The sequence below is a fragment of the Oncorhynchus mykiss genome, chromosome 24 (assembly GCF_013265735.2).
Source record: "Oncorhynchus mykiss isolate Arlee chromosome 24, USDA_OmykA_1.1, whole genome shotgun sequence".
Lineage (NCBI taxonomy): Eukaryota > Metazoa > Chordata > Actinopteri > Salmoniformes > Salmonidae > Oncorhynchus > Oncorhynchus mykiss.
In genome coordinates, this window is record NC_048588.1 from 2491782 (window position 1) to 2503969 (window position 12188).

A 12188-nucleotide genomic window follows, 5' to 3' on the forward strand; every position below is an offset into this window, starting at 1 on the left:
GAAACCTAGTCAGAAGAAGGTGACAAGAAAAGCTTGTGTAGTGTACTCAGACTGTCCATATTTTTTTTTACCCCCTGCTTCCTTTTGTTTCCCCATCCACAACATGCAAATTTTAACCTACACTACCACATCATGCATTGCCAAGCTTTTCCTCATAGATTAGTTCAGACAGAGCAACAGGTCCGACTCATAGCGGAGATGTTCATGTTTCGGTCTGCTAGTTGGGCCTGTCCCCTGCAAGCGCAGAACCATCAGACCGGATGTAGAAGTGGTTTGAGGTATTCTGCTATGCATCACTAGTACGTGGGTGTATATTTGGCAAGGTGAGAAGCCCAATTATGATTGTTCTATAAAAATCAGATGATAACCTGAAAAAAATAAAACCCCAGTTAGTGATGTTCAGCTAAATGTTTATTAAAATGTATTTGCCTAGTTTCAAAAATTTAATTTCAACGATAATTTTAAAGACCAGGCAAAGAAGAAAGGTCCCTGTAGTAGCCCCCTTTAAAAAGCAAGGTAAATAAGAGTCACAGACAGCTGCTCTGCTCATCAGGGCTACTGACACACACTCCCTGTAACCTCCACATCAAGTAGAAAAACCGATCATTAACTCTCAGCCCTGGGATATTTAAAAGCGGTAGAAATCAGCTCCAAACATCCAGGGATTCTAAATGTCTAGAGAACCTCAAGTCCCCTTTAAATACAAGCACTGTTAAGTTAGTTTTAACTTTGATGCTTTCCTCATAATTGGAAACAATTCATGCGGTATAATCTTGTGAGACATCTGCCTTTTGCCTGTCCTTGTATATCAAGTGATGTACATCAGACTGTCCTTGTACATCACTGCACTAACCTGAGACTGTGATGTTTAAACCCAAGTTAGTGGCGAGAGACGTCAGAAAAAAAATGTATGCCAAGATAAAATGTGCAAAGAAAGTCTCGAAATTGTGAATGTGGTCAGGGAATAAGGTCACGATCACAGGGAGAACTCAATCTGTTTATTTAACAATTGAGATTGATGCAATGAACGTCGGGCAGAATAAAAACGGCATGATATTTTGTACTTCACAACTGTATTATTTAATGTGGGCTATAAGACTAAATCCAACCAAAAACCAATAAATAAAAAAAATGGCCTGGAGCTGGGTATGGACAAATTGGCCTAATGATCATATTCTCATGATAGTAATTTGGAGCAGCCAAATTAAGGGCTAGAGGCTTCACTCCAATTTACTATCGATACTCCATCCCTCCTTTGAACTTCAATTGGGGAGATCATACTGTATATGCCCTTCCGGTGACACATTCCTACTAAAAGGCCACTGGGGAATTCCTCTCAGGTGGCTCTGGCCAATGACTCACAATGGTGGGCCTCTGAAGAATTTGACAAACTCAAGAAAGAAGAGGAATTTTGAGTGTCCCACAAAAAAACGTGATATTAGTCTCTCTCGGGTGCCAAAACACTAGGTAAAAAAAAAACTAAAACATTGGTTCACATTTGCCCACACACACACCGACAAGGAGATGGATCGATGGCTCATGATCCCAACACCTCACTCCCACGGGGCAGGGAGAGGCAGCTCCAACCGGCACCCTAATAAAAACAAAGATGAGGACACACCTCCTGCGAGGTGGAATAAGGGACATAAAGTCTGGGGGACCAGCCCCAAACAGACACACAATTGACGGCTTTCTCACAGCTCTGAAAGCAGAGGCAAAAATCCTTTGGTCGCCTGCTAGAGCAGAATAAAGCCGTGGATGGGAGGGCCTGTGACTAATTCTCCTCCCAGCATAGTCCCTGGGGGAGGAAGCGTCGCTCGTCCCCTTTGATATCCGTGCCTGTGCTCTTTCAGCCGTCTGCACTTCATGAAAGCTGGAATAAAAGCAGACAAAGCTCTGCCATATAAATAGGGCAAACACCTGCTGGACCCCTTCCTCCAAACACAAAATTTAGCAAAAACCAGTGGGGCAAAGTATTCCCTCTGATGACATCTATTCAGCTGCACTTGTGTGAGGGATTGACATCGGTCTTAATCTGAGCCAAGAGAGAGACGGGTTCAATTCCAAGACAAAACGACAGCGAGACTGATTTTTTTTTTTGGGGGGGGGGGCAAACAAATGTCCCCAAAAATACAACTATGACAAATGGGCGCTTAAATAAACAACCATCATTTGACTGGATCAATAAAATAAATTGTTTTTTTAACAGTAAATTCAATAGCCTACAAACACTGCCATTTGAACAACAATGGTCTACAAGCCCTCTTTTGAGGGATTCCAAAAGGCTTGGCTAATATATTCCAAAGTGGCAGCTGTCAGAAGAAAAGTTGAGCTCAGACAGCCCCTGTGTGGCTGAAGTGGATACGGGTCTGCCTGGAAGGAGGGGCTCAGCGTCCGGCTGCTCTGTGAGCTCAGCAGGCTGTGATGAGCCAGAACAATCCTGCCCAGGCGCAACATCCACTCTGAATGAAATCACAACTCTGTGTCTACAACTTCCACGAGCGGCAAGTTCCACTGGGATTTTGGCCCTGTCCCACCGCATCCCAGATAGTGCGCGCCCCCCCCCCCCCCCCCCCCTCTTTGTGTGTCTTGGGATAGAGGGAGCGGGACATGTTGATCCCCCTTCCTAAAGTGTTAGCCCAGGCAGGGGGACTCATTTCTATAGCACTGGCCAACATCAAAGTAAATTATATTAACCTTTCTGGTAATCTACTAGTGATGGTACGAGGTGTACACACACACAGGACAGAATAGGCGTTTCCAGTTTCACAATAGGTCTTATGATAAATGGCTCATTGAAATCACACACATGAGTAATGGACTAGAGAACACTCAGAATATGATCTAAACATCAAATCTGAATAACACCAACATGTACTCTAATATAACAGTACATCTTACAACGTTGATAAAGTGGTGAGTTAACCTCCGTGTCCCGATCTACCACACTAGGGTCTACACTTACACTGCACTGAACGCGTGCTCTTCATGAAAAAATAAAGATGGTAGTGCGCTAAACCGAACGCACCCCCACAATCACAAGGTCCGTCAAAAAGGCATCGTATTGTAGCTTGCGAGCTCACAGTACTAGAAAGATTACATTTGGAGTAACACGCATCAAACATACATGATACTGGCGAATCCTTCAGGCCACCAACAATTGTAGTTCGCTAGCACGGCATCATATGTCCACAATTCCGACATTATTTTGGTACTACGCACTGTGTGTAGAGGGGGGGGGAAAACATGTCCACCTCCCATTTTCCTATGTATCAGCGATAGCTAGTTACGCGTAGTAAGTGCGTAGCGTGGTAGAGGTTCATGAGCTAAACACTTAGCCAAAATGTGCGAGTTCTACTACAACCTAAATCCATCACCTAGCGAGCTAAACAGACCATTAGTCAAACCCAAATCGCTAATAACGTCGTTTCCAACTAGCGCCTAGCAACTTTAGATGCGTGGATCAAGGCAGAAAGATGAATACATGCTAGCTAGCTGATCATTTAGGCAAGGTAAATAGCCTCGTTCTAAGGTTAGCCAACATTAGCATTATGCACTGACACCTCGCAGCAAGCTGGTGACAACCGTAGCTTCTTGAACGCGTCAATATCGGCGTTTAATGCTAAGCTAACTAACGCGTGTAACGTTACCACGCTAGGGCAATTCAAACGAGGTGGGTATAAATGACGTTAGCTAGCCAGGTGCCTTAGCAAGTATCAAAAACATTAAGTTCAGGTTCCTTGTCCTCCCCAAGTTGACATGTTTTGTTTTCAAACAGGAGCCTCGCTCGCTAACCGGGAGGTCCCATGCGACTGTAAGTCAATGTAACACTAACATCACAGACAGTTAAAAAAAACGGAGATAACGTTAGCTAAATAACGATGAAGTTAAAGCTGTTAAGCTAGTTATACTGTAGCAAACAGGCTCGTAAGACCTAATTCTGAAATCTGAAGAGTTGATTGTGATATGATGCTCTCTCTCTACAAGTCACCACCCCACAATTAAGCCAACTAACGATGGCTTAGCTTTGGATCCCATCCTTCAATTTTCGCTTCTGTGGCAATATTGGACAACCAGAGAGTCAATTTATTTACTTTGGCCAAAGTGTGGCTAGAAAGAGAGCAGGCTACTTTTAACTCTTTGCAACATCAGCACCGTCAGTGCTTCTCGGCTAACTAACGTTACTAATCCTACACGGGCATCCTTGTTGTGACTTGTGGTTCATCACTGTAAAAGGGGTAGTAACAGCAGCACATGGATTGAAGCATGTTGATGGGCTTGATAGCCAGTGAGGGGATGAAGGCCAAACAAAAAGTTGGCTTATTGGCGTTGACAAGTTAGGTCACACTCCTAACACCGCATACAGAGGCAGCATCATCCAACTCCTTGGTACTAACGTTACTGTTTAACATTGCTAGCGAGTGTGGGCACTTAATGTTACCTTCCTCCTTGAAGCTATTTAACGTTAACAAGTTAGCTAACAACCAACCACAATCAAGTTGGTGTTTCGCTTACCTCCCCGCTGCTTGAACCACTCGACTCCCCCAAAACATCCCGAAATGTCTGCAGGTTGCAACCGATAGCAGATGAGACCTGTAACGCTGCATCAAAGCCGGGCCCGAGCCCAGCCGTGTTCGGGTGGGTCCCAGTGCCACTTCGGAGGGAGGCCGTGACCCGGATTCGGCCCGCTCTCCTCCCGGTGCCTAAGTTGCTGCTCCCTCCGGGCCGAGCGGGGAACCGCCACCGACAGCTGTGCGCCATTTTACACTATGCCTGTCTGCCCTAAGATCAGAGAACTCAGTGGGCGTGGCCCTGAACCAGCATTTCGCATAACCCCCAGCCACTCACCAACGTGAAAAACATCCGTAACCATGTTGCGGGGTGGGCATAAAGTGGCCCCGAATACGCATTTCTTCAATGTTCCTAGTCAATCAGTTTATAGCCAAAGCTTAACTAAACACGTTCCAGGGCCGTGCCGGAAAAACACATAACAGTTCTAAACTACTGACGCTTGATCAATCTCAAAAATCGGATTAAATTATTGAATACTTATTGACTCAAGACATTTCGGCTCATTAATTTGTAAAAAAAAAATGCCACTTTGACATTATGGGGTATTGTGTGTAGACTAGTGCCACAAAAAAAAAGATTAATTTTAAATTGAGGCTGTAACACAACAAAATATGGAAAAATTCAAGGGGTGTGAATACTTTCTGAAGGCAAAGCTTAACTAAACACGTTCCAGGGCCGTGCCGGAAAAACACATATAACAGTTCTAAACTACTGACGCTTGATCCATCTCAAAAATTTGATTAAATTATTGAATATTTATTGACTCAAGACATTTCGGCTCATTAATTTGTTAAATAAATATATAAACAAAAGCCACTAAAGAGAACAGTCGATGTCAAATATTCAGTAGGGATTTCATCATAACCAATACAATGAATAATCAATCCAGTCAATGTATTTGTTCATAATAGAAAAGTCCACAATATTTTCGAAAGAGGTGCCATACCTACCATACCTGGCAAATAACTAGAAACAAAGGGGCAATTGCAACGAACAACTAATTATATGGTTTAAAATCATATCCAACAAATCAACAGGGTTCAATTAATCTCGCCTGGGCGCCCGTGTAGGCTGTTTTGACCGGCTAAAAGTTTATTGCTTTCGATTTGGAACCGGCCTGCCTCCTGGGCCTGAGCCAGATGCCCCTGGCAGACTTGTACCTTAAACATGGTTGCGTTTGACCAATAAACATTCTTGGCATACAGTGGCAAGAAAAAGTATGTGAACCCTTTGGAAATACATGGATTTCTGCACAAATTGGTCATACATTTTGAACTGATCATCTAGGTCACAACAATATACAAACAGTCTGCTTATACTAATAACACTCAAACAATTACACGTTTTCATGTCTTTATTGAACACACAGTGTAAACATTCACAGTTTAGGGTGGAAAAAGTGTGAACCCTTGGATTTAATAACTGGTTGACCTTCCTTTGGCAGCAATCACCTCAACCAAATGTTTTCCGTAGTTGCGGATCAGACCTGCACAATGGTCAGGAGGAAATTTGGGCCATTTCTATTTACAAAACTGTTTCAGTTCAGCAATATTCTTGGGCTGTCTGGTGTGAACTGTTCTCTTGGTCATGCCACAGCATCTCAATCAGGTTGAGGTCAGGACTCTGACTGGGCAACTCCAGAAGGCTTATTTTCTCCTGTTGAAGACATTCTGTTTCGGGTCGTTGTCCTGTTGCATCACCCAACTTCTGTTGAACTTCAATTGGCAGACAGATAGCCTAACATTCTCCATCAAAATGTCTTGATAAACTTGGGAATGCTGTGCTCTTGCAGTCATCTTTGCAGGACAACCACTCCTAGGGAGAGTAGCACCAGTGCTGAACTTTCTCCATTTATAGACCATTTGTCTTACTGTGGACTGATGAACATCAATGCTTTTAGAGATACTTGTGTAACCCTTTCCAGCTTTATGCAAGTCAACAATTCTAAATCTTAGGTCTTCTGAGAGCTCTTTTGTTTGAGGCATGGTTCACAATGCTTCTTGTGAATAGCAAGCTCAAATTTTGTGAGTGTTTTTTATAGGGCAAGGCAGTTCTGACCAACATCCCGAATCTTGTCTCATTGATTGGACTCCAGGTTAGCTGACTCCTGACTCCAATTAGCTTTTAGAGAAGCCATTAGCCTAGGGATTCACATATTTTTCCAATCTACATTGTGAATGTTTAAATTATGTATTCAATATCGACAAGAAAAACTAATAACACAAATTATTGTATTTAAGCACACAATGTTTGTCTTTTGTTGTGACTTAGATGATCAGATCAAATTTGATGACCAATTTATGCAGAAATCCGGGTAATTCCAAAGGGTTCACATATTTTTTCTTGCCACTGTAAATGCATATAAATCAGTGAAGGATATTCATATTGCAACACAATTTGGTACACATGATGCTAACAGTCAGATCTGACAATTGGCACACATGCTCAGGGATATGTCTAGCTAACCCACGCGATATCTCAGACACCACTGGCCCCATTTTGACGAAACTTGGGTGAATGAAGGGATTTGGCATAGAGATCTGTCATCTACAAAATTACACTGTTTGGCCCAATGGGTGCACTGCATCATTTGTGGGGGTGACATGTTAACTGTTGCCTTGTAAAGTTTGATATGATCTTACACCACTTAAAATTGAAATCACCCCCTGATACTGTTTGCTAAAACCTGAAAGTGACCCGCACCGTTCAGTGTTGATTTCCCATAGGGCCTCAGAAAATGGTTCAAACCAAGGTAATAGTGATCTTTGTAAAATTACACAAGACTCATGATAAACTGAGTAATTTGGTTGGTCAAGTACACGCTTCAACACACTTTTTTTATTGGTCGACATTTGTTTTCTATTCCAATTTTTGTACAGATACCGTCGAACAATAAAAAAGTGTGTGTAGAAGCGTGTATTAGAACAACCAAATCACTAAATGGCTGTACTTAGCTACTCTGAACAAAATTATAAATGCAACATGCAACACTTTCAAAGATTTGACTACTTTACAGTTCATATAAGAGAATCACTCAATTGAATCAAATTCATTAGGCCCTAATCTATGGATTTCACATGACTGGGAATACAGATATGCATCTGTTGGTCACAGATACCTTACAAAAAACGTAGGAGCGTGGATCAGAAAACCAGTCAGTATCTAGTGTGAGCACCATTTGCTTCATGCAGCGTGGCATATCTCATTTGCATAAGAGTTGATCAGGCTGTCGATTGTGGCCTGTGGAATGTTGTCCCACTCCTCTTAAATGGCTGTGCAATGTTGCTGTATGATGTTGCTGTATATTGTCAGGAACTGGAACACTCTGACGTACACGTCAATCCAGAGCATTCCAAACATGCTCAATAGGTGACATTTCTGGTGAGTATGCAGGTCAGGGAAGAACTGGGACATATTCAGCTTCCAGGAACTGTGTACAAATCCTTGCGACATGGGGCTGTGCATTATCATGCTAAAACATGTTGATAATGGCGAATTAATGGCACAGCGATGTGCCTTCAAATTGCCATTGATAAAATGCAATTGTGTTTATTGTCCTTAGCTTGTACCTACCCATACCATAAAGCACTCTGTTCACAACATTGACATAAGCAAACCGCTCGCCTGCACACTGCCATACAAGCTGTCTGCCATCTGCCCGGTAGAGTTGAAACCGGGATTTATCTCTCCAGCGTGCCAGTGGCCATCTAAGTCGGTTACGACACCGAACTGCAGTCAGGTCAAGACCCTGGTGAGGATGACGAGCATGCAGATGAGTTTCCCTGAGATGGTTTCTGACAGTTTGTGAAGAAATTCTTCAGTTGGTCAAACCCACAGTTTCATCAGCTGTCCGGGTGGCTTTATCTCTGATGACTCCCTAGGAGAAGAACCTGGATGTGGAGGTCCTGGGCTGGCATGGTAACACATGGTCTGCGGTTGTGAGACCGGTTGGACTTACTTCCAAATTTTCTAAAACAACGTTTTAGAGAAGTAGTAGAGAAATGAACATTCAAAAGGAGAAATGCTCACTAACAGGGATGTTAACAAATTTGTGCACAACATTTGAGGGAAATACGCTTTTTGTGCATATGGACAATTTCTGGGATCTTCAATTTCAGCTCATGAAACATGGGACCAACACTTTACATGTTGCATTTCTATTTGTGTTAAGTGTAACTGGATAGTGTTAATTAGGAAGTACTTTCTTGTTCAGTGCCTAATACCATTCAATTATCGTTATGTTATGGTAACTTTAGTATGTGAGTATTAGGAATAAATGAGTGACTGTTCGCGTACAAACATCTACCAATTAATAACCATACTTGGTTATTGCCAGTTATTATGGTACTGGAAAAAGTAATGCAAACACTTGTTGAAAGCTTGATACTGTAACACATCAAAGCTTTTTATTTATTAGTCATACTGTACATTCCAAATACATTTTGACATTTAAAATATTGCATTATAATTTCACCCTGGTAATCATTAAGTTGATAGATATGCCATATACAAATGCATGCTATCAAATGGGTATTCTTTCCCAAGTTCTACTCATTTCTTTAGCAAATCACAATTTACTTGAATTAAGTCTCAAATTCCAAACAAGAGCAACTCACACAAGTTTGTAAATAACCAAAGCAAGTGACACCCTGTCTCCTCCACGGTCTATACCATCTCTTGTTTAGGATATAAGACATATCCATTGACGGCGCATTTAATATCATAAATGGAACAAAGACACAAAATAATAACTTGAAAAATGTCTGGTCTCATTTGATGAAATTAAAGCAAGGCTGGTGGTTTTAGGCACCGATTCTTTCAATGAAGATTGGTTTAACCACATTTTATTTTATGGGTATTATATGCTTGCATAACACATTATTTTAATGGTAAATGCTAAATAACATCAGATAATCTTGTTTAGGTTCATAGATGGATGGTGCATATAGACTATGGTTACTATAGAGACAAGGGGAAATTAATAAGACATTATTTTGTTCTGAACTACAAGTTTTCAGTATACTTTGCCTACTTTTAAAATATAAAACATTTGGCAGAGCTGATGATCATTTAGGAATTGCTAAACAACTATTTTCCAGTTTGACCAATGGTTCTGACCAGACTGCAACCACTGATAGTAAACAGTATATTCTCTGAAGCAGGGGGCAGAATTCCAAACCACCATAGAGCATATCAATGTAGCAGTGCAACTCAGTTTTCAATTGTACCACTACCTGCTCTCCTGACAGTTTCTGAGACCTGGGATCTTCCATTGACTGGGGAGGGTTTTTAAGTGACAAGTGCGCTGCATGAGAGGGAGATAACAGTCTCTCATGTGGTTTGAAGTCCGAAGCTTGAAGGCAAGCACACATGGATGAGTCAAAGTGGAGCATACTACTGTCGGTAAGGAGGTGAGGGAAGGTATGGTACAATCATAGTTTATTTGAGAAGTTTCCAGGGCTAGCCACTAGGGCCCATCTGTAGCCGCTCCTGCTGGGCCAGCCACTGTAAGATCTGTTGCTTCAGCTCCTCGTTGGGCCGGATCTGGTCCATTGTGAGTGGGCTGCGGTTGAATGGGTCTGTCTGATCACTGTAGGGAAATGAAAATTGATACCTGATATCGTACAAAAAACGTGATCTCGGGCCATATGCTTTAAGCATCTCAGAGTAAGACTGCTGATTTTGCATTTTAGATCACAATGAATAAGACTACATGGACAAGGGGAGACCTGATCCTAGATCAGCACTCCTACTCTGAAATGCTTGATGCATACAGCCCCTGGAATAAACCAGCAGCACGTAGACATACTACTCCTAAAGGAATCACTCACCTGAGTAAGTGCCGTGCTATAGTCGAGCGATCGACCGTGACATTGGAAGAGGGGAGCAGCACAGGGTCGAGCATCAGCGTGGACATAATGGGGTCCAGGAACTCGTCCGGGGCGTCCGCGTATGTTTCCTCATCCTGCAGCTGTCGGTCTGCATGAGACTAAGACAGGAAGTAGTTATTCATTTAGGGTTATGCTATGGAGAGGGCATAGTGGTACAGTATAATATGATTTTATACTACTACAGATCTAACCTTTATTTTGTCAGCAAGGAGCCCGAAACCCACAATAACTTCTCCGGGCTTGTTGATCTTCTTCAGGACTCGGACAGTCTGAGAGAAGAGCGTGGGAGAGTAGGAGCGCCCGTCTTTTGGGACAGTGGCACAGAAATTCTCTTCATCACTGCCAAAGAGAAAACAGACATTGTTAGAATCACTAAAAACCAAATAGCCACCTCATATGCCACACATGGATTCAAATGGTACTTAACAAAGTGTACAAACTAATTTAGCTTTGCCTGACTGTGCTTGCCTGGCACAATAGAACCAATGGAACCATGCAAAACATGCAAACCCGTCCCACCTGGCACTTCAGGCAGACGCTCAAAGTATTTGAAGGATTTCAAATACTATCAGAATACAGGTCTGAAGTACAGATTGAAGAAACAAGCGAATTTCAACTCAAATTACTTGAGCCTTGTCTTAGCCTTGAAATATTGCAGTTTTGAAACGTACCCCAGGTTAAGGTAGATGTTGCAGATATCGGAAACTAGTTGTTGGGGCTTGAAGTCAAACTCGCTGAAGTCTTTCACCTTCAGGGCACCCATCTTGGGTCCGACCAGGTGCTGCAGGAAGTGGTTGAGCATGGAGATGATCCTCTCGGCCATGAAAGGGTGAACAAAAATACCCTTGATCTCTGGGATATCATGGAGAGGGAGAAGCGAGTATGAGTTTCAATATATTCATATACACTGAGTGTACAAAACATTAGAAACACCTGCTTGACAGAGACTAACCAGGTGAATCCAGGTGGAAGCTATAATCCCACTTGTTAAATCCACTTCAATCAGTGTAGATGAAGGGGAGGAGACAGGGTAAAGAAAGATCTTTAAACCTTGAGACATGGATTGTGTGTGTGCCATTCAAAGGGTGAATGGGCAAGACAAAATATTTAAGTGCCTTTGAACGGGGTATGGTAGAAGGTGCCAAACGCACAAGTTTGAGTGTGTCAAGAACTGCAATGCAGCTGGGGTTTTCATGCTCAGCAGTTTCCCATGTGTATCAAGAATGGTCCACCACCCAAAGGACATCCAGCCAACTTGACAACTGCGGGAGGCATTGGAGTCAACATGGGCCAGCATCCCTATGGAACGCTTTCGACACCTTGTAGAGTCCATGCCCTGATGACTATCCGCCGCCATTGTCGCAACCCCTATTACCAGCCTGTTCAACCTCTCTTTCATATCGTCTGAGATCCCCAAGGATTGGAAAGCTGCCGCAGTCATCCCCCTCTTCAAAGGGGGCGACACCCTGGACCCAAACTGTTACAGACCTATATCCATCCTGCCCTGCCTATCTAAGGTTTTCGAAAGCCTAGTCAACAAACAGGTCACTGACCATCTTGAATCCCACCGTACCTTCTCCGCTGTGCAATCTGGTTTCCGAGCCGGTCACGGGTGTACCTCAGCCACGCTCAAGGTACTAAACGATATCATAACCGCCATCGATAAAAGACAGTACTGTGCAGCCGTCTTCATAGACCTTGCCAAGGCTTTCGACTCTGTCAATC

At 42.8% G+C, this 12188-nt stretch overlaps 2 protein-coding genes across 6 annotated transcripts in view; both read right to left on the reverse strand.

The window, feature by feature from the left end:
* The window catches only part of LOC110503544 (histone-lysine N-methyltransferase 2A), a 44078-nt gene extending 39204 nt beyond the window's left edge, over positions 1-4874 (reverse strand). For all 5 annotated transcript variants that reach the window (XM_036961876.1, XM_036961874.1, XM_036961875.1 and 2 more), the window contains exon 1: positions 4516-4874. In XM_036961876.1, coding sequence (XP_036817771.1) covers positions 4516-4761 — 246 coding nt within the window. In that variant the 5' untranslated portion in view covers positions 4762-4874. The remainder of the gene's footprint in view (positions 1-4515) is intronic.
* A 4072-nt stretch (positions 4875-8946) lies between these two features.
* LOC110503545 (ubiquitin conjugation factor E4 A) overlaps positions 8947-12188 on the reverse strand; it is a 28888-nt gene continuing 25646 nt past the window's right edge. The window contains exons 17-20 of the mRNA XM_021581923.2: positions 11135-11315; positions 10655-10802; positions 10404-10561; positions 8947-10162 (exon numbers count right to left, since the gene is read on the reverse strand). Coding sequence (XP_021437598.2) covers positions 10033-10162; positions 10404-10561; positions 10655-10802; positions 11135-11315 — 617 coding nt within the window. The 3' untranslated portion in view covers positions 8947-10032. The remainder of the gene's footprint in view (positions 10163-10403; positions 10562-10654; positions 10803-11134; positions 11316-12188) is intronic.